We start from the raw sequence: 21,350 nt of genomic DNA, 5'->3' as shown, positions 1-21,350 counted from the left end.
AAAACCTGAAAAATTATGTAAATTTCATAAAAAACAGGCCTTTTGCAGAGATTAATCAATTGCTTCATTTACAGCTTTCCTGTAGTGTAAATGAAGCTTTGAAATTCGATGCAAACAATCCCTGACAGGTTACAAACCCCCTGTCTGTACGAACGCAGCGTTGGAACAAATTGTGTTACTGCACCCTATGATACATTATTAGGACAATAATGTACGGCAGGAAGTAGTGCTGTATATTTTCAGAAAACAAGTCACAAAGGAAGACAGACTGGTGGGTCAGGGGTTCATCCTACAGCAAGATAATGACCCAAAACATTAGAGGAACAAAAACAGCCGCTGGCTTCACATGATGGAAGAGTAGCACAGTCTCCAGACTTGAACCCCATGTAGCTGGAATTAATCTGGAGCTGTAACAAACTGTAGAGTAACACTAAAGATCTTCTGAAGAAAACCTCTGAAAATTACACCTGCTGTGCAACGTAGGAATGTATGTAGTGAAAGTGGGACCCATCCCACCTCGGAAACTGAAAGTTGGAAACTAGTGCAGAAAGTTGTAGGTGAATCAGAGGATTACTCATCTGGCTGGGAGCAGTTAAATCATTTGTGTGTGTGCTGTTAAAGCAATAAAACTGAACACCATTAGGAGGAAATTTATCTCAACCCTTGCACTTCCCTTTTCTCAACCATTTGCAGAGCAAAGTCCCTACACTGAAGAGTTACAGTTTCATGACTGAGGAAACTTACAGCAACTAAGACATTTCACCTTAATGTCATCATGCCCTCATTTAATATATAATCCTCAAGACCACAGCACTCATTAAACTTTTAAACTTGTCAGCAGAGCACGTCAGCTTACAGTTATGAAGCAATAATTTTCCTTGGGATACATCATTGCATTAACAGTGTGTGACTTAAGAGAGCATGAACGCACACGCAGAGGAACGTGGTCTTCTTGTGTGTGTGTGCTGCGGTTTAAGTATCTGTCTGCACAGGTCTCTGCACTTCCAAAGAAGAGGTGAGCTTCAAGCCTCTGGCTCCTTCAGAGGTAAAACAGCATAAAAAGGTCTTCTTTTGTTTCCCGAATCCCCTTCATCCCTCTCCTGTTACATCCTAAAGCTCATCTATGGCACATTTTAGGAGGCTTATGGTAGTGGGAGTTGCTGTTGTACCGGAGTGCCCTCTGGTGTTGACACCTGTGTCCCTGCTCACTAGTGGAGGAGAACACTTGTCAGCTCAGGCATGATGAGGGCACATCAACAGTTTTGCCAAATTGAGCTACTCTGTCTTTGATCGGGTGGGCAAAAATTAATTTGGGTGAGATTTTATAATTTTGGCTAATTTTGTACCTTTAGAGTGGTTTATGGCTGCTAAAAGCTCGGCTCTATTCCACATTTTCAAACTTGGTTAGAGGGAGAGACATGAGTTAAAGATACTGTGTGAGGTGAAAGGGGCAGTGACCTACAAACAACATGAAGTTAGTTATTGTAGTTTGGCTGGTAATCATCATAATCAACAGTTGCAGCAGCAGCAGTAGCAAGTAACACAGACTATTTTAAAACCCTTAATGCCCGCTTGCTGTAATTTGTGTCCAAAATTAGACATACATTTGTCAAATCTGAACACACACACATGATACACGTATTTTTTGATCCAGTTTGACGTAAACAATGCAGCGATGTTATTAGCTCCGATATCCATCACAAATAAACGTTCATAAACAGGCCTATAAATCATTGGAAAAAGATGCTCCTTAAAACTCCAGAACCTGTCTGAGAAACAAAGCAAAGTTTTCTCTCATTTATTGATGCTTGTTTTCACAGTATCCAACAGTTCATAGCAAACAGGAACCGCTAATGGTGAATTCAGCGTGTTATTTTTTTAATCCACAGCAACATTACACTTCCTGTTTCTTGTAATACTACTGTACTCATATTTAAACAAAACAAAACAAAACAAAACCCTCTACTGTAAAGTGAAAACTGGGCTACTTTTACAATGTTTGGGTACATTCAAGTCTGACCGGGCAACTCGGTCAAATCTGGCAACGCTGCACCTCGGTACCTTTGCCTGTTTAGTTACTTTCAGTGTCTCTACGTAGAATTTGCATGTATCATCTTACATTAGAAACAGTAGGAGCCTTTAAAATAGATCCTGTGATTTAAAGAAGGCGCTTATTTCCCTTTGTGCAGAGAGTCAAATGATAAGACTGATACCACTGAATTTGTGTCGGTACAGCAAATATAAAGCTTCGCCCAGCAGCTGTCAAGCTTAGTTTATCATGAATTATTACAAAGACTGGAGAGAGTGGGAAACAGCTATCCTGGCTCTGTCTGAAGGTAACAAAATAGGGTAAGGCACCATTTATAAAGGGTTTATAAACTGTGATAAATGGCTTTATTAATGGTTAAAAAATAATCTACTACAGCTTTTTGTGTAATTTATAACCCATTTATGAGAACAACTATTTGGTTGCCAGTTGTGGAAAATCCTCCTTCGGTACAACACATCTTTTTAGCTCCGTAGTTCATCAGGAGACTTCGCCAGTGGTCTATTTGACCACACACCTTTTGGAAAAAAAGAAGTAGAGCATCTGGCCCAAAATCTATTTATAAACTGATTATTACCATTGACAACCGCAGGTGTGTAACTGTTGAGATGCATGCACTTAAAGTAGCGCAAATATACACAGGAAAATAATATAAGTCAATGTGAAATGTTGATAGTAAGAGTAAGTTAAACTCTTGCATGAGTGTTTTACATGGCTATAACATGTTTGTGTGTTTCTATTCAGTAATGATGCAGTTATAAATGTTGGTAAACCATTAATAAGTACTGAAGGTGTTGCACTTTCTTATAAGCTATCAAGTTACGCATGTCAGTATGACATTAATAAAGGTTCTTGAGTTTCTTTATTTCTAATGAGCCTTTAGCAAAAGTTAGTCAGTCCCCTGCAATGATACATTTTAATAAATCATGAGTTGAACAATACGTCAAGTCTGTAGTTGTGAATGTTACAAATCTGTTTATAAATGGATTTAGGCCCAGATGCTCTGCAGCTCTTTTCCAGACGGTAGGCTAAGTGGTCAAACAGACCATTGGACAGGTCTCCCTAACGAACTAAAGACTGAAAAAGAGATTATGAGATGATTAGCTCTGCTTTACAAGTTTGTGTTTGTACTTTTCTCTAATCTTTCTGAAGTATTGAATAAATTGCCCCCTTTAAGCCTCAAACAATTATTTTAATGAAACCATCTGAGAAGGACAAATGTCTGTTTGGTGAAACTGTTAACAACTCATAAATGTGACAGAGAGCCCCACCCAGACACTGCTTATTTATCTCAAGCAAAAAAGGCGGGGGAACCACTGGTTTAATAGAGATATTGTATTTCATAAACATATCCTGTTTTTTAGTGCAAGCCTAATCTGAAAAATAACTAGTCACTATAGCTGTCAGATAAATGTAGTGGAGCAGACATGTTAAGTGGCATGAAATGTAAGTACCCAAGTAAAGTTCAGTAGCTCTAAATTGTGTTACTTGTGTAAATGTATTTAGTTACTTCCCACTTCTGAGGAGCAGTACAGTCCTTTTATAGAACAGAGACAAAACTACAAAGGAGGAAAACAAAAACCTGTGGTACACCCCCATGTCACTCAGTATTTATTTATTGCCTTATTCAGGGTTTATGATCATTATGAGATCATTACTTTCAAAACACTGTTTGCCCCTGGATTAGTCCTGTTTAAATTGGAGAGGATCATTCTGTAACCTATTGTGTAATGACAAACCGCTGCATATCTTAAGGCTCTGAATAGTAAAAGAAGGCCTTCGAGCCATCTGTTTCCGTCAGGTCTAGTGTCTTTCTACAAAGCACGCCTCAACCTGCCTCCTCAGCACCTTTCAGCAGTTTCCACATATTATTCCTCAAGTGTGAATAGCTGCTCAGAAATGCTTATTTATGCTCTATTCAAACCAGTGTTGACAGGTAGACCTGCTGCCTCTGCACATGCAATATTAATCTAGTGATCCCGCCTCCAATCAGCATCTACTTTTGCCTCTAGCCAGTTTGGTTTTATACAAATGTTTCATTGAGGGAGGCAGATGTGTCGCTTGTGTTTGCTGAAGCTCCGACTAAAGATCTGGCACACATCTCCAGTAATGTCTCTATAGTCCTGATCAGAAGAATGTTCACACTGAGGTTCAGAGGGAGCACAAAGATGGAGAGCACACCCACGAACCCTATCATTACATTCACCCCCAGGCAGGGAAAACCCCACTGTCGCCACCCAAGCTTGCTCCTGTATTGTGAGTCCACGTGTTCCTCCGTGATAAATGTCAGAGGTATCCCTCTCTTTGTCCTTTCGTGCTCCTGTCCTCCCCTCTCCGCAGACAAACACCCGGGGGAGATGAGGACAAAGTCTCCATGGTGATCCGCCGACATCTGCACAATGTTCCAGGAATATGCTCTGTGAACAGTGCAGCTGCTCTCTGTTTTCTCTGGGTCAACACACTGTGCTGGCTCTGACACCGACATCCCAGGGTTCACAGGTTTGGAGGTTGCAGAGTGGTCTGCAACTGGGTCTTGCCAGCAACTGTAACTGTTGTTGTTAACTCCATGTTTCACTTGGTGTGTGTCCCCCATATGTGCAGGGTGTCGTCTATTCGCTCCGCTGCTCGTGGTGAGGAGGAACAGGAGAAGGGAGAGGAAGGCCATGCCCCAGCAGGGATTCACTGCGCTGGGCATGGGGCTGAACAGGTTGGGCAAACATCTGATGAGGGAGTTGGTTGTGTGCAAGCAGGCCGCAGCCCAGTCTTCCTCCAGCTTCCACCGCCACCTGACATTCAGGGCGACGGCGACCCACACCGACAGGCAGCAGAGGTAGCCGGCGACGTGAGACAACCCCTTGTCTTTGTCTTTGTCTGGATTGTTGCTGTCCTCCTCCTCGTCCGCGATTCCCCCCTCAATATAACAACGCTCTCCAACAGAGTCCACTGTTTGGCTCACGGCCCTGTGAGTGACGACGAAGTGAGGCCACAGCAGTCTGGTCAGAGTCTCCACGGCAATCAGAGGTGTGATCAGGAGCAAGACTGCACCATATGTGTGGCTGAGAAACAGCAGGAAGCGCAGGGCAATGACATCACCGAGTGTGGTTAGTTCAGTCAGCCATGACTCAAAGATACAAAGGAAACTTAGGAAAACTGTGGGAAAAACAAAGCAATGCATCAGTGAGTTAGATGTCTCTGCTGGGATTGGATTAGGTGCATGGACAGACTGTAGAGGAGCTCAGCTAATTTAAGAAAGTAGAAATTAAGGGGGTAGTCCAGCTATTTATTACTGCACAACTACAAAGTCGGGGGAATAAGAGACAGACAAAATGAAGAAATCAGAGCAGCAGCAGCTTAAGACATAGAAACCCAGTAAATCCTCACAACTGAGAAGCTGCAACTAGAAGTGCCTAGATTTGGTGAAATGACTTGTCGCAGTCATTTTGTTGCTGTCCATCGAATTGGCAAGTAATTTTATTTGTATAAAAAAAATAATATCATAACAAAATGCACTTTAATATAATTGAAAAGTGATACATAACATCCAATTTAAAATCCATTCAGACACAGTCTTGGAAAAAGAACAGTGAAAGACTCGCCACTTTTATTCAACAGTTACTAAGTGCTTTGATTTTACAAAACATATAATCAACTTATAAAATATGATACATTATCATAAATTAAAGGTCCCTTATACCCAAACAGGTGTTTTGGGTTATTATGTTAATTAAACCTTCACAGGTTGGAGGTGTGCTGCTATGCTGGGATTGAGGTCACCATGTACTAATAAGAATCATAAAGTGCGAACGTGTCTCCCAACAAAATTAAGAAAAAAAACAACCCTGAATTCCTGAAAAACATCTTGCAGGACAAGATAATAACTTGGGTGCACAAATTTTTATCTCGCTAATTTGAGATTAAAATAATGTAACAATCTGAAAGGGGGCATTTTTTGCTTTACTTTACTGTAATACTTATGTACTTTAGCTCAAGTAGAATTGTGAATGCAGAACTTGTACTAGTATATAAAGTATATAAGTATTTTTACAGTATCTCTTTTGTGGTATTGCTACATTTACATTTACACAGGATCTGGTGGAATACTTCCTCCAACACTGTTCAAACGTGGACCTTTTTAACTTGACAGGTGGTGACTACAGCGCTACGGTGCATCAGTTAACAAAGATTGGAAGCTACTGGATCAGAGCCCTGTTGCGACCAGCACTCTGATCATATCTTGATAGTCACCTGTGACTAGGAAGTCGGTGAAGATCAAAAGGCAGCAGCAGCAGAAGCTGACAGGGCTGTAGGAGGCCGTCAGTGAGGGCAGGAAGAGAACGCTACAGACCAGTTTAAATACACACAACACTGCCGCTCCCTCCAACACACCATCCATGTCTATAACAAAACAGCAAATACACACAGGTCAACATATTGAAAAACATGGTTTTCTTTTTGCCTCAGGACGGAGGATCTCAGGAATTCCAGACACTCTGCTGACAATACCAACAATGAAAAATATTTCTGTGGTTTCTACATTTTATAAACTCACATTTTTACAAGATCGTTCCACTTCGAGTGAATATTTCCGCCCCGTGGTTGTGGATCAATATTTCAGTGTGTACATTAGTAGTGAACCCTGGACTAGACAAAAATGTGGAAACTCAGGAATTTCAACTGTCGTCCTCTGTCAATGTGCATTATATTTAAATGAATTTCAGCAATTATATTTAACACCATAAATGCCATTAAACTTCTCAGTAAGTTGAGCACACATGCTAATTTGCAACGGACTTGTGTGCACAGATTCTGTTGCTATGTCCAGTCTGTAAATATGTCCACCTCCTCTACAGTACTATACAGTCAGGCTGGTTCAACCTGTAAAAGATATTTCCTTTGTCTCTATCACATGGTCATAGTGGAGGATTCAAACCATGTGTAACAGAAAAATCCAGTCTAGAACAGAAACTGCTTTGAAGTTCATTAGTTCTTACCTGTGCTCGCAGGAGCCTTCACTGCAGCATGTCAATATGAGCTTCAAATGTTTCATCCGCTTTCTTCATCTCCCCCCTTTGCTCCGCCCTCTCGGTGAGGGAGGGGGGAGGGGGGTAATGACCCTCCCTCCTTCCCCTCACCTCCCCCCTCCTGTGCTCCCTGCACCTGGCCTGTTTGGAGGTGAGAGAAACATACTTGTCTCAGAAGGTGTGGCACTGTTTGTGTGGACAAGAAAACCAGTTTAACAACTGAATAACTAACAGTGAGAGATTCGAAGGTAAATGTCATAGTGTGTGTGTGTGTGTGTGTGTGTGTGTGTGTGTGTGTGTGTGTGTGTGTGTGTGTGTGTATTTACTGGGTCGAAGATGTTTCAAGGTGAAAATATTTCTGTGTTACACCCACCTTGCTCAAACTACTGTATGTTATTTCAAGGCTCACAGAAAATAAGGAAAGATTAGACAGTAGTTGACATATACTTTATCATACTCATTTCAATCTTTAGTCTATACAGCAAAGGTTTAATATTAGGTTTAGAAATATGACTCATTCGTATTTAACCTCAGACCCTAAAGTGTTGTATCATCGTGATCGCTTTTGTATCCAGTTAGTAGCCACTGTTTGGACAGGTGTGATGGTTCTTTTAAACCACTGGTACAATATTTATCTATAAGACTGTCCTGGGAAAACTGCTTCATTAACTCTGTTCTCTCATTGCATCTAAAAACATCACTTATAACACCAGGTCACAGGGCAGTTTGAGTGTAGCTGTTGCTCATATTCAAGCAGTTGCTCTTATCATATAGAGTAGGATAAAAAAATAAAAAAACATATGAGTTAAATCTCATTTTCATGTTGAGCACCAGTTTCACCATAAGGTCCATTTAGTAGCTGTTCCGGAGGTTTTCATCACATCAAATGGTCTTCTTCAGCACATGAAGATCACTGAATTATCATAAAATTATAGATGTTCATGTTTCTATTTTCTCTGAGCACTAAGTTGGATTATACTTAGGTGTTCTTAATGTCACTGAAATAGTTTGTCTGTTGTGTACGTTACTGTAATTGTGTGTCAATGTTTATTTACTTTTTAATGGGTTTTTTTTTCTTTTCTTGTACACAGGTCTCTCCTGAAAAAGATGTTTTGGTCTCAGTGAAAAAACTGTTTAAATAAAGTATTAACTACACTGAAAACAAGATTTTTTTCCTCTGGTGTTTGAAAGCCTAAACAATTTGTACGAGATGCTTGGTTTCTTGTAACTAAAACTATTTGTGAAAAATGATATCTAATCACATTTTAATCAGGTCATGGTGTTAGTGAAGTGCCAGTATGAGGATCGTAGTGTACTTTTAATTGTAAACAGAGGCATTGTTCTCTAGCAAGGTTTGAAACGTCTCCTGAGCTCTGCACTCCCTCTGTGCTTTATCTCTAATTATTCTACTTTGCATTTTGTATCCTCAGACTGACTCATGTCAAAGCGATGAGGTGGAGTTCCTATGGAGTTTTGCATTTGCTATGCTTACATGAGCATAAATTTGAATGTGTGTGTGTGTGTGTGTGTGTGTTTGCTTGTGTGCGTGTGTGTGCGCATTTGTGTGTGTGTGTGTGTGTTTGTGTGTGTACGCACCATTTACAGCAAACGTTAAGGTAATGAAGAAACAATGTGTACAGGGTTGGGCACTGACATTCAAGACCGAATTTTGTTGTTGTTCAAAGTATAAACAATACATTTATGATTCCAGATGTGATGATGAAAAAACAGACGACACGTCAGTCGTTCTCCGTCCACAATCTTCTGTTCAACTTGACACTCAGTTGGCAGTTTATTAGGTACACCTGGCTAAATATGAAACAATCCTGCAATAAATCCTCCTTCATGGAGGTTCTAATGCTCTGTTTTTATTGAAGCTGTTTTAGAGAGGTGAAGTCTCAGCTGTATGATCATTTAGTTTGTTGCTGCGTTTCTAATGAACATTTAGTAGCAGACGATTATAAAAAAAAAATATGAAAAGAAGCAGGATCACTAATTGTCAATAAAGTGTTTACTGCTACATTAATCAGAAGCACTTTATAAGAAAAAGTTTGAAGTTGCCAAGTTGTGAATAATCCCTTTGGTTTACAGTCCTCCACATTTACACGAGCACAACATTCGAAAGTGCATTGTTACCAAACACAATGGACAAACACCAGTCAAACCTCTTTTCTTATTAATAGCTTCTAAATAATAACTTCAGTAAATGATTCATTTGTTATTACTTATGACCTCACAAATTCACATAAGTTTGTAAGTCACTACAAACATTTTAAAGAGTGGCTTATTAGAAAATAGCAGGGTTTCTTATGGTCTAGATGGGATCTCCGCCATGACCTTAAGGTAGAATCTGAGCAGCATGTGTGGTTAAGGAAAGGTCAGTTAAATGTAAAGGAGTCATTCATCATAATTTCAGATGTAAAGCACCATGGTCACCAGTAGCTGAACCTCTCTGCTGTGGCAGCAGTGCCATCTCCTGCTGAGCTCAGCACAGAACATATTAGCAGCCTGTCCTGCTGCTGCTGCTGCTACTGAGAGGATTACACTTCATATTTACTGTGCATGACCGCTGTGACCTGGGACAGACTGACAGCTTCTACACAGAGTTTGAATTAGCACCTGTGATGCAACAAATCACTGTCACTATGATACACTTATACTGGACCTCTGTCTCTCTGATTACAACTATAACATCCTTATCTGTGTATATAAATGAGACTACAGTCGGCGATGACAGGCTCAGGAGAAGGTGAACCTCACACATGCAATAATATATGAACAGCACAACTGTCACTGGACAGGAAACCCATCTATGACCATCAACTTCCCACGCACGTGTACAGTTTTATCTACCGCTGCGGCGCAGGGGCGACCACAGTCACTGCCAGAAAATAGCCAGCGTCCACAATACAACCCAGAAAATGGGTTAAAAATCAGTTTCATCTCAGTGTTTTTACGCTGAACAATTGCTCGCCTGCAGCACCCAGAAGTGAACAGCAGGCGACCCGGAAGGTTTGAAGTCCGACTGAGAGCGAGCAGAAAGAAGAGACTAATCCTTTATAAAATATTTCTTCTCTCGCTGGTTCAGGTATGTTGGCCGCTCGATGCAATTTATCTGCCTGTTTTTTTGCTCCTTTCTCTCACACACAGCTCTCCCGTGTAGCTTCGCCACCGTTTCTATTCAAGTCGTGCAAAAGTTGCAATTAAAAACTGAGCATTTGCAGCGCAGATATGATAAAGACTGATTTCTTTTCTCCTCTCGAGCGAATAAAAGCTTCCATTGCGCGTCAGTATTAACGTCGACATTTGAAATTTACGGCTCGGTAGCTGCAGAGCATTCAGCAAAGGCATGGTGATTGTTGTAGGAAGTGTCAGCCTTTTTTTTTTCCTCCTCAAGCCGGGCTATTCAAACCTGCAAATCAAAGTAAACAATCATTCGTACGCTTAATGCAAATATGCCACATCCAGGCGCGTCGCGAAAGCGTTTCATTACATCTGGGGAATTATCTGCCTATAATATTCGGATCTGCAGAATATGGCGTCCAGTGCTTATAAAAATAAGACAGGGCTGCCATTTTTGTTTTCCTTTTGTCTGAAATTTTTTAATAAACTGTCTGAGAATGTGGGAGAGGCGGCGGAGAGACCGAGGCGCAGCAGCAGCAGCAGGATCGCTCCTTTGTGGAGATGTTCTCGTTTAAAACTGCTCACGTTAAGATTTGAGAGATCAGCTCCTGCTTGTTTTGGTGTTTAACGGCGGAATAATCCAGCGCAGCAGGTACAAAGATGTAAAAAGTTAACCCTAACTTTTGTTTGAAAGGTGGAGTAGTATTTCCTTCCAGAGATGATCTCACAGGAATTATCCCTTTTCTCTTTTTTACATGCAGTTTTTTTTTATTTTATTTTTTTTATATTGAATTTATTTTATTTATTTTTTTTAAATGTTTAAGTGTTTGCATTGGAGGTGCTACCTGCACACCACTGTGGTGACACTTGACCCTCACTAACTGCTAACCATCTGTAGGATTATTACCGCTTTCAACAGAATTAACAGCATGTAGCCTAAACCGATCTAATATTACATCTGGACCACTTTCTGATGCCCTTTATAAGGGTTTATAAGTTGTAACTAATGGATTTATCAATGATTATTAATTAAATTATTTATTAGGCCTATTGCTTGATAGATTAGTTATAAACCATAAATAAGATCTATGGGGTTTCCAGGATGTGGCTGGTCTCTATTTGGTGATAATCCAGAAATAATTCATGTATAAATGTTCAGGGAACTTTCTAATAAACCACCAAGTCTCCAGTTATAAAAGTTAATGATTGCATTTATAGTAACCAGTCAAAGAGATTTATCACAACTTGACACCCCCAAAATCGTCATTTTAAATGGTTCTTCTAAATCTTTACTGAACGATTTATAAACGGTTATTGAATTCATTAGTGACAACTCACAAACCTTTTCTAAAGAGTGGCTTATTAGACAGTGGTGCACTCAGATGATTAGTTGTTTATTCTGATAACTGATTAATGAGCAGAATGAAGCATGAAGCAAAAACGTTGGTTCCCGCCTTTTCTTTGTCACATATGTTAGTGAACTGAATGTCTGAGGTCTTTTGAGGCTGCTAGTTGGATAAAACAAGCAATATGAATGTGTCACCTCGGGCTCTGGAGAACTATCATAAGCATTTTATAGACAAAACAAGTGATCAATCAGTCAACAAAGTAATACGACAACAATTAATGGCAATAATTACTTGCAGCCATAAAGAGCTGAGATATTGAGCTCCTCTCTGATGCACCTGCATCAAAAATAAGTCAACCTGAGCAACCGTTTGCTGGTAAAAAATATTTAAGCCTTATTGAAACTTAGCTGCATTTGTATATAAAAAAAAAAAGAAAAAAAGAAGAAGAAAACTCTGGTGGTAAAAGTGGCACAAGTAATGCAGTTTAGATGTTTAGACTGACATCTGTATGCATAAGGAACCTGCTGATTGGAAGGACTCTGTATAACACACATCACCAAACAGGATGAATGAACAGCAATAGTCATGTAGAGCACATTGCTGTCATAAATATTTTCCTGGTGAAGTGTGTCCTTCTAAACAGTGACACAGAGATGTCCCGCAGCAGTCAAACTCCTGAGCCCGCTCCCGAGAGGCAACAAGCCTCCAGGAAGTGAACCTGATCCTCCACCGGCATCATTAGAGAAATATTTTGTGGGGTTTACTGTACGCTCGTACCCCTGGACGTATCGTTTTTGTTTCTGTTGGCTCGCAGACGTGGACTGTGTTATGCCTCCGCTAAGCCAAACAGACTTAGGAATGGTGAAGTGTGCCAAAGCACGCAATGCAAAATGTTAAAAAAAAAAAAAAAAGAACTTCATACGGGGTTGAAAAGAGAAGCTATGGAAAGAAAGGCCTTCAGATCACAACGGTAACAGCAAGCAGCTCTCTCTCTCTCTCTCTCTCTCTCTCTCTGCCTTAAACATTTCAATGTTTCTGTCAAACAGTCTAGAAAAGCAATTGGATCAAACATTGTGCTTACTTGTAGTTTCTGAAAATCAGGTATTCTCATTTAAAAAGAGAATCATGCTCTTATTTTGCAGTCACAGCCACAGATGTATAAGGAAAAAAATTGCTGTGTCACTTACTAATACGTGTTGCCTCTGTGCAGCATCCTCATTTAAGTTGTTCAGTGTTCATTCATTACTGACCTCTCAGCTTTTGAGACTGTCTATGTCATTCGGGTCTTGCTGTGCTCTGAGGTGAGACTGTGCAACTATTCTCCCATTTCCCAGCAGACTCTTACTTAACCAGCAGGGCCCCACGTGCCGAGGAGGAGACAGACAGCCACAGATTAGGATTTGGACCACATCACTTTCAGCATTTCTGTTTTCTCAGATAACCATTTTGAAGAGTTCCCTAACTAGCTGTTGTAATCACGTGAGAGCCTATCTCTAGGGCAGCGTGGCCATCGTGCAGACTTGTGGTTGGAAATCCTGAGAAAAAGCTGCTGGACTCTGTATCACTCAATGAAACATCCTCCTTTTTAAAAAAATATATATATTTCATGCTGACGGCACTCACCGCGGCAACTCAGAAACATCCTCTCTGTTGTCTGTGACGAAGCTCGGAGAAAGAGAGAGGACACTAGGACTGCTCTTGTGCTTTTGAGAGAGGAGGAAAGCTAATACAGAATGTCTTTGAAAATACACTATCACAAGACTGGGACTAGTTATCTCAAATTATAACATCAAACAGTCAGCTGCTGACTGGGTGGAGAGCTACTGACACAAGTTTTTAACCCCTGTTTTCTACACTGACAATAAATCCACACATAAATTTATAGGACATTTCTTAAGAATATTTTACAACAGTGGTTTCCAACCAGGGACAATAAACCTGAGGGGTCGTAAGATGATTACTAGGGAAAGGAAGTTAAAAAAATAATATATATTTTCTTCTATACAAACTTCAAATTTTCCTCTCATCGTTCTTTATTTAAGGGGAGCAACTGTCTAATAAGTTTGACTGCAATTATGTACTCACTACATATACTGGCAGGTCTGTTCACTGATGGAGTCATGCCCTTGTTTTGTTTATGATTCTTGTGTCTTCATTTCAGGATGGCTGAACCTCGCTTTAATAATGCCTATTTCTGGCCTCCACCTCCTGCGATGCCTGGCCAGGTGAGTGATGCTGGTATCCACACTTATTTCTGAACATATTAACACTAAGCGGCAAAATCACTGCATTGTGTGTGTAAAGGTTTATTGTATTTTTTTTTATATATGATTTTAAATGATGTAGTCTCTATAGGAATAGTTCAACATTTTGGGAAATACGCTCATTAGCATTCTGCCCCAGAGTTTATCGAGTAGATTGATACCACTCTCATGTCTGTCTGCTGAATGTGAAGCTACAGCCGGCAGACACTTAGCTTAGCTTAGCTTAGCACAAAGACTGGAAACAGCTAGCCTGGCTGGTAAATAAAAACTCCCTGCTATTATATATTAATTAACACATTACATCTTGTTTTTTAAATCTATACTGAATCTGATATGTAAAAACGCAAATTTGCTGTTTTACAAGGGGTTATGTGTTGGGAGCAGTAACCAAGAAATAGTCCCGGACACATCTACCTGTAACACTACAATGTGTTGTTTTCACGCTTTGGTTTTTGTACAAATGAGACAATGTACAATATGTTAATTTGTGACCTTTAGAGGTGTTAGTAGTTAGATTTTCTTACCTTTTGGACAGAGCCAGGGTATATGTGTCCTGGCCTGTTTCCAAACTTTATGCTAAGCTAAGCAAATTAGCTGCTGGCACAATAATTAGAATACTGATGTGAAAGTGGTGTCAATCTTCTCATCTAACTCTCACCAAGAAAGCAAATAAGCAGACTTCCTTTAATACAGTGGTTCCCTACCTGGGGAATAAGAACCCATCAAGCGGTCCCAAGATAAATCAGAACGGTTCCTACATGATTTTAAGAGATAGGCCTACAGTAAAAGGATCTCTCACACAAATTTGTCTTTCTCTAATTTTTTTTTCTTTGATTAATGAAATAATGTATCGTGTGTCTTCAGGCTTGAACATCTCCTCCGCTGTGAGAAATCCCTCAAATAAATCATACACCTGATTTTTCATTTTAAAGCGTCAAACAAACCAAAAAGGTCGGGAACCACTGGTGTAATACTTGTCAGCTCCTCATTGACGTTCAGGTTAGGCTTTAGTTACAATGTCACACGTCAGCCATTAGAGGGAACCATCGCGTCATAAACCGACACTGACTGAACTGATGATGGCTGTTCTCTTGTCACAAATGTCGTTTCCTGGCTGTCAGCTGGATAACCTAGTCTTGATCAATAAAATCAAGGAGCAGCTGATGGCGGAGAAGATCAGACCGCCGCATCTGCCCGCCGCCTCAGCCCCTTCCCAACAGCCCTTACTGGCTCCCCCGAGTCAGGTAGAAAGCGGCCTGCACGGGATGTCCAAAGCCCAGCAGATGCAAGTTCTCCACAGCCACAGCTCATCTCAGCCTGATATCGCCCTGCACGCCCGCCCCGCCTCCAGCTCCGTCACAGGTACTCCCGCTCTGTCCACGCTTGCAGATGATTTGTGACGTTTGTGGTCTTTATTATTTTTATTGTGTTATGTTTATTGTTTAAACTGTGTGGATTGTCTATATTGGTGAGACAAAGACAAAGCTGTCAGTGCTAAATGGTTGTTTATTGTAAAAATATTTTGTCAAATCTTAACACCAACTGTCAGATGTAAAGTATATGGTGTATTTTTATTTTATAATATATAGATTTGTTTTTGGTTGTTTTTTTTTTTTTTTGCATCTTTACCAGGTCGTATTCTGGGGGACGTAAACTTGAATCTGGATGATAAGGCAGCTATAAAAGCCAGAGGATTATGGGAAGACTGGCATTTGCGTCAACTCATAGATCATCCCTCCAGGACAAACCACGTCTCAGGTAACCACACAGCTCTCAGTGTGATACTTCCTGTTGTTGCAAACAAAGAAACAAAGTCTGTTGTCCTACTCAGATCAGCAGGGTTGGGCTTTTCTTCATTACCAGGACCAGAGAATTTTGGTTTATCTTTGAATGAATAACATGAACATTTAATGTAAAATGGCTTTACCTTTAAAATTACTGAACAAACTTGCTACAAAGGTGGGTCTGGGGGTGGGTTGTGGATAGTATGGTTTAGGACAGATTTAAACCTGTGTCACATGATCACAGATACCCAACTGCTGTGCCCTCAAACCTCAAACTCCCTCCCCTGGAAGTCTCCGAGCACAGAGAGTTACAGTAATCCAGACGCAGTCTGCTCGAGATAAAAAAAAAGGTGTTTAACTTTTGCAGTATTTATAAGTTGGTGGAAGCATCCTTTCACTACCTTCATATTTTGGATGTTGAAACTTGAATAAGCTCAGAGTCAAAAAATCTCATCTAAATTGTGGGCAGTGTGCTCGACATCGGTGGGACAGCTTACCAAGATTAATTTTCAAGGGGTGGGGGCCTGAATAACAGAACTTCAGATCTGGCCTTAACGAAAGTGAGAAACCTGGTTATACAAGATCATACAGTATCCAGGTTTCTGATTGTTACAGTACAGTACAGTAAATAAAGATTAATTCAATATTATCTTCTCCATGATTCATATTCATTATTTTTATACTTTCAGTGTGATGTATTTGTATGTAACCCCTCGATGATAACTTATTTCCCTCATGTCCTTCTCTTCACATCACACCCATCAGGTGTGGCGCTGGCATCCAGAACAGGCAACCTCAACACCTCAGAGATCATCACTCCCACCACGCCCACCTCGAGCAACCACAGTCGGCTGGGCGGAGCTCCCACCCCTCACATCATCTCAGGGTTAGCCTGCGGCCACGGGATGGAGCCTGGCAAGAACAGCGGGGGTTTTGTGGGACTCCTTGGGCCTCCTCCAAAGGATGAACGAGGCCGTAAGAAGATCAAAGCAGAGAATGGGTCTTCATTGTTGGTGGTGCCCTACCCGATCCTAGCCTCAGGCAATGACCAGTCCTGTGTTACCATCACTGCCAAAGAGGGAAAAACCTACAGGTAAAATAGGTTGTTTTTTATGCAGATGCTCTCACCTCCGTTCCTCTGGCTCATGGCTCAAGATTGTTTTCAGATGGTTAGGTTTCAAATCTTCCTCTGTACTCCTAGAGAGGCGGAACTACATTGCTTGACAAAACTAGTGTTTCAATCAGCAATATAGAATCAACTGCATAGAATACAACTTAATATCCACCGGACTGGAAAAATCGTCTTTGATTCACCAACACATACAGTAAGAGCTACCAAAAACATTGGAGCCACCTTAAGCCTTCGTAGCTATGGAAACCAATGTCTCATAGATAAGGATGCACAGAAATGTATGACTTAGAGAAAACTGCCCATAGTAATCACAGACAAGGGATGCGTTGGAAGAAAGGCAAAAGGCAAGACACAGTTATCAGTCAGGCCAGACATGTGACGATGACCAGGTTTAATTGATTCACACATATAGGTAAAAACTACAGAATAGCCTTATTTGGGTATGGTATGAAAACGTGTCGTAACCATGCACGTAGGAATATACGCCCTGTAGGAGAAGACATCTTCAGGAATTGGTGTGACATTACTCTGATTCACTTACTGACTCATCTATTTCTCCTTGGTGCGCATCAAGTTATCAATAAACACTCCTGTATGAGCCATCTGAACTTCTGATGAACTCCTTTTCTTCAGCTCACAAGAATTTCCACCACACATTGGAGAACTGTATAACACAGTACACTAGTGAAATATTGATAACTTCCTACAAACGGCTTATTAATATAGGCTGTTTGGTTGCCAGCCAGAGTTCAACATTTCATATGGAGGAAATGAAGGATGAGAACTGTCGGTTGGGATGTTTATGACTTCATCTCTTAATCTCAATCTATACGAAGTGTTTCAACAAAATTACACCGTTACAATTTCAAAAATTTCTGTAAACAAACAAATGTGCAACGAGGAAGCAAACACAAACCTCTAAAAAGTGAAGCAAGACAAGAGTCAGGATAAATCTGCAATTCAGCAACATGAAAGATATTGTACAGGCACCATTTGTTCTGTGCATCTGCTTGTCTCTCTTGTGCATTTTCTTCATGTGTGTCTTCTATCTGTGTCACTGTTTTCTTGATGCAGGTGTAAAGTGTGTCCGCTGACTTTCTTCTCCAAGTCAGACATGCAGATTCACTCTAAAACGCACACAGAGGCGAAGGCTCACAAGTGTCCTCACTGCACTAAGACCTTTGCGAACGCATCCTACCTGGCCCAGCACCTGCGCATACACCTGGGCGTCAAACCTTACCGCTGTTCCTACTGTGAGAAATCTTTTCGCCAGCTGTCCCACCTCCAGCAGCACACCAGGTCTGACGTTTCAATCATGTCATCATGTTTGTGACAATGGAGTTTGGGATTTTATTGGTATCTATTATTAAATATACTCTGTTTTGCCCCAGAAATCCCACCTTAATAAAAAAGTTCCATGCAATAGTTTCCTAATCAGCATACAAATATTGATCTGTTGTGGAATATGATTTTAGTCAGGTCACTTTCATGTGATATAATAATGATGATAAAATGAATTAGATTAGGTTACCTGTTGTGTGATACAGTGTTTAAAGGATAGGTTTGTTTGTTTCTTTATATAATAGTCAGGTGACCATGCGAACAGTGAAACAATTGGCGCGATGATCATCCTGTACATAATTTCTATTAAAAGATCCCTTGCTAAAATGCTTTCAATGGAAGAGATCAGGAACAAAATCCATAGGCTTCACTTTGTTGAAGAATATTCAACAGTTTATCTCTAATTAAAGGCTCCAGGAGTCTGAGTTGGAGAAATCAAGGGGATATCTTCCAACGATACAGCCTTTTTATTATAACATTTCCTCTTTAAGCTGAAGTGGAAGAGTAGTCACAAGGAGAGGGAATTTTCTTTCTAAAAAGACATTGGGAGGTACTCACTTGATTTTACAAAGCAATACTCCTGACACTTCCCCCGCAACTTCAGATAAACCTCTGAGGAGAAGTGTAGATTTTCATATGAGCACCTTTTAAGACAGACTTGAAAAAATGTGACCCTATCCTTTAGATAAAAAAAAAGAAGAAAACAGGATAATGGTATTAGCATGGCAAGCGAAATGGCAGAAATCTCAGAAATGATAAATCAAAACGTGGACAAATAAAATCAAAATCCCCTGCTCAGTACCACCAGAAGTAATATACTGTAAACTTGAGCTTGGTATATTTTTTTTGTACTTTGGGTGAACTGACCCTGTAAAACAACGTTAACTTGTTGTGACAGTGGGAACTGATGCTTCAGGTTGTTGTGTCCAGTCTGATGTGTTGAGGAGAAGCGCGCACAGTGTTCAGATGTAGAAGGGCCCTATTTTACTCCTTGCATGCCAGCAGCTTTTGTTGCTATGGGCACATGTCACTGTGTAAAGACAAGGACAGTTTCACCTACATGTTACACTGGAAACAAACCTCCACCATGTTTAGTCTTTAACTCTGAATTTAAGGAAGAGGTGAGAGATTTATTTTGGTTTCTTTTGAGAATTTGTGTCTTTAAAACTTCCTGTCTGTCTTTAAAAAAAAAAGCGTTTCATTTGTCTCACGTTTGTTTCATTTTTCCTGCATCAGAATCCACACAGGTGACCGGCCGTATAAATGCTCGCATCCAGGATGTGAAAAAGCTTTTACACAGCTATCTAATCTGCAGGTAAACATTAATTTCTTCTCTCCTCAATCATTCACTGCTTGAATTCATTTGTGACAGATAATGCGATAATGCAACAATAAGGTGACTAAGCTTCTGTATGTTTTATCGTACTTGCTCAAGTCTCACCAGAGGCAGCACAACAAAGACAAACCCTTCAAATGTTCCAACTGTTACCGTGCCTATTCAGACTCCGCCTCGCTGCAGATCCACCTGTCTGCACACGCCATCAAAAATGCCAAGGCCTACTGCTGCAGCATGTGCGGCAGGGCCTACACCTCAGTGAGTTGGAAATCCATATTTAGTTCAATTCTAAAATCTGAATTTACTGCAGCAGTGACATCTAAAAGTGTTGTTTATCTCCTGTATGTTTGTTTGTTTTGTTTTGGGTGTTTTTTTGCCAGGAGACATACCTTATGAAGCACCTGGCTAAGCACACAGTGGTGGAACATGTGGTATCCCATCATTCCCCTCATCACAGGACAGAGTCACCCACCCTCCCTATACGGATCTCCCTCATCTGAGCTCCTGACCCGTCTCCTTCCCCTCCCGTCACAGACATTTCCTGTGATATTTCCGCGTCCCTCTGATGGACTTTGAACCCACAAGTGGGTTCCAAAAATGTGCCAGATTGTTCTCGTATCTTGTGAAGAGGTGCTCTTTTGATGAGAATATCCTCCTTTCCTTTCTTGCTGACCAGATAGTATTATCGGGGACATCCAAAGATGATTTCTCAGCACTTTCAGGCCCGGAAATGACAGGCCTAAAATTTCTTTTTCTATGTGACAGAAAAAAGGTATTGCTCTAGGCAGCTACATGGAGAATCTTTTTAAACTTTCTGCGTTATAACAGATTACTTTGTCTTTTTTATATGGTCCTTTACTTTCTTTAATGAAGTCTTTGCAAAAAAAAATATATATTTAGATCAGAAATAGTCTTCCGTTAGCCGGGTGGCCAACTGAACATAAAGGTGAATGCTTATATGATGTGTATTCATGTATATTGTGCCACTTCTTATGTCAGTGTTTGAAATGTTTCACCAACCATGTGGCCATAATGCACACATACATCAATGTGTTAACCTCTTTAATTTCCACCCTGCTGCCAACATCACCTTGACCAGGATGTGTGACACATATGGATGGGTTTTTTTTTTTTAATTACAGATATATTCTGCAGCATTATAAAAATATGCTCAAGGCAAACACAAGTATTCAGTTTCATCTGGTCAATATGGTCAAATATATAACAATTGGTCGAATATGTAACAATTTATATGCCAAATTCATCACAATGAATGATGCACTTATGGTACATTTTTGTCTACTTTGTATTTCATTGGGTGCGTAAATAAATAAATGTAGTCATAATGTGACTGAAACGTTACACCACCACTCTGCTGCTGCCACACAGACATATGTGTTTGTTTTTTCCTGAAAAACATTAATAATGAGGTTCCTCTGTTGGTTTTTCAGATATAATGTGTAATTGAAGCATCAATTCGATTTGAATATTCATTTTTCTATTGTTTCATGAATGAACACTTTTCCATTTTGTATGCATTTAAGCCTTAACTTTGTTACAACTCTAGGATCCACTTAGTTGTTTTTATCACTTTACATTTTCCTTTTACGTCATAGCATGATATACACTGTAAATAAACTATAATAACTGTCAGCCTGTTTTATAATAAATAATTATATAATTACGTTCTTTCAGTTTTCCTGACTCCGCATAAACAAGTCCAAGCTTGTGAAAAAATAATCTTGGTAAACATTGTCACGTGTTGACTATCATGCTAAAGTGGAAGTGGAAGAAACCACTGATTGTTGTTAATTACTAATACATTGAGAAAATGTCAGATCCTATAGATCCTTAGCCAACACCTTTTCACAGCGCCGCAGGGGTTGAGTTTCTCTTTTCACTCCACACAGAAGTATACAGTTACCCATGAATCTGTGTTTATAGGGAAATGTG

General features: G+C 40.2%; 2 protein-coding genes across 7 annotated transcripts; one reads left to right on the top strand and one right to left on the bottom strand.

Moving 5' to 3' along the window:
- Positions 1–1,782: 1,782 nt before the first annotated feature.
- LOC111658265 (uncharacterized) lies at positions 1,783–12,862 on the bottom strand. Of its 3 annotated transcripts, XM_023410731.2 has the most exons (4): positions 12,728–12,862; positions 7,039–7,209; positions 6,293–6,442; positions 1,783–5,197 (listed from the first exon to the last, which is right to left on the bottom strand). In XM_023410731.2, the coding sequence occupies exons 3-4, from the start codon at positions 6,438–6,440 to the stop codon at positions 4,071–4,073; spliced, it is 1,275 nt and encodes a 424-aa protein (XP_023266499.1). In that variant the 5' UTR covers positions 6,441–6,442; positions 7,039–7,209; positions 12,728–12,862; the 3' UTR covers positions 1,783–4,070. The 3 variants fall into 3 exon arrangements, with proteins under 3 accessions (XP_023266499.1, XP_087031374.1, XP_087031375.1); XM_087175248.1 differs by lacking the exon at positions 12,728–12,862 and having other exon boundaries at positions 7,039–7,360; XM_087175249.1 differs by lacking the exons at positions 7,039–7,209; positions 12,728–12,862 and adding an exon at positions 6,597–7,004.
- On the top strand, positions 9,989–21,081 carry znf362a (zinc finger protein 362a). 4 transcript variants are annotated; one of them, XM_023410730.2, is made up of 9 exons: positions 9,989–10,156; positions 13,702–13,765; positions 14,959–15,166; positions 15,437–15,562; positions 16,354–16,681; positions 17,795–18,019; positions 19,298–19,376; positions 19,497–19,655; positions 19,778–21,081. In XM_023410730.2, exons 2-9 carry the CDS (start codon positions 13,703–13,705, stop codon positions 19,895–19,897), a joined length of 1,308 nt encoding a protein of 435 aa, XP_023266498.1. In that variant the 5' UTR covers positions 9,989–10,156; position 13,702; the 3' UTR covers positions 19,898–21,081. The 4 variants fall into 4 exon arrangements, with proteins under 4 accessions (XP_023266498.1, XP_023266496.1, XP_023266497.1 ...); XM_023410728.2 differs by having other exon boundaries at positions 14,926–15,166; XM_023410729.2 differs by lacking the exon at positions 9,989–10,156 and adding an exon at positions 10,200–10,843 and having other exon boundaries at positions 14,926–15,166.
- The last annotated feature ends 269 nt before the right edge of the window (positions 21,082–21,350 follow it).

Source organism: Seriola lalandi, unplaced genomic scaffold (genome assembly GCF_002814215.2).
Source record: "Seriola lalandi dorsalis isolate HSWRI2012SDOR001 ecotype SW California unplaced genomic scaffold, Sedor1 jcf7180002054431, whole genome shotgun sequence".
Lineage (NCBI taxonomy): Eukaryota > Metazoa > Chordata > Actinopteri > Carangiformes > Carangidae > Seriola > Seriola lalandi.
This window is presented reverse-complemented; position numbering and strand designations above follow the sequence as displayed.

Excerpts from the sequence above, each read along its gene's own strand:
- LOC111658265 (XM_023410731.2), bottom strand. The coding sequence starts at position 6,440 with ATGGATGGTGTGTTGGAGGGAGCGGCAGTGTTGTGTGTATTTAAACTG. Across the intron at positions 5,198-6,292 it reads CACCGACTTCCTAGTCACAG|TTTTCCTAAGTTTCCTTTGT; the intron begins GTGACTATCAAG and ends TTTTTCCCACAG.
- znf362a (XM_023410728.2), top strand. The coding sequence starts at position 13,703 with ATGGCTGAACCTCGCTTTAATAATGCCTATTTCTGGCCTCCACCTCCT. Across the intron at positions 16,682-17,794 it reads AAAGAGGGAAAAACCTACAG|GTGTAAAGTGTGTCCGCTGA; the intron begins GTAAAATAGGTT and ends TTCTTGATGCAG. Across the intron at positions 18,020-19,297 it reads CACCTCCAGCAGCACACCAG|AATCCACACAGGTGACCGGC; the intron begins GTCTGACGTTTC and ends TTCCTGCATCAG.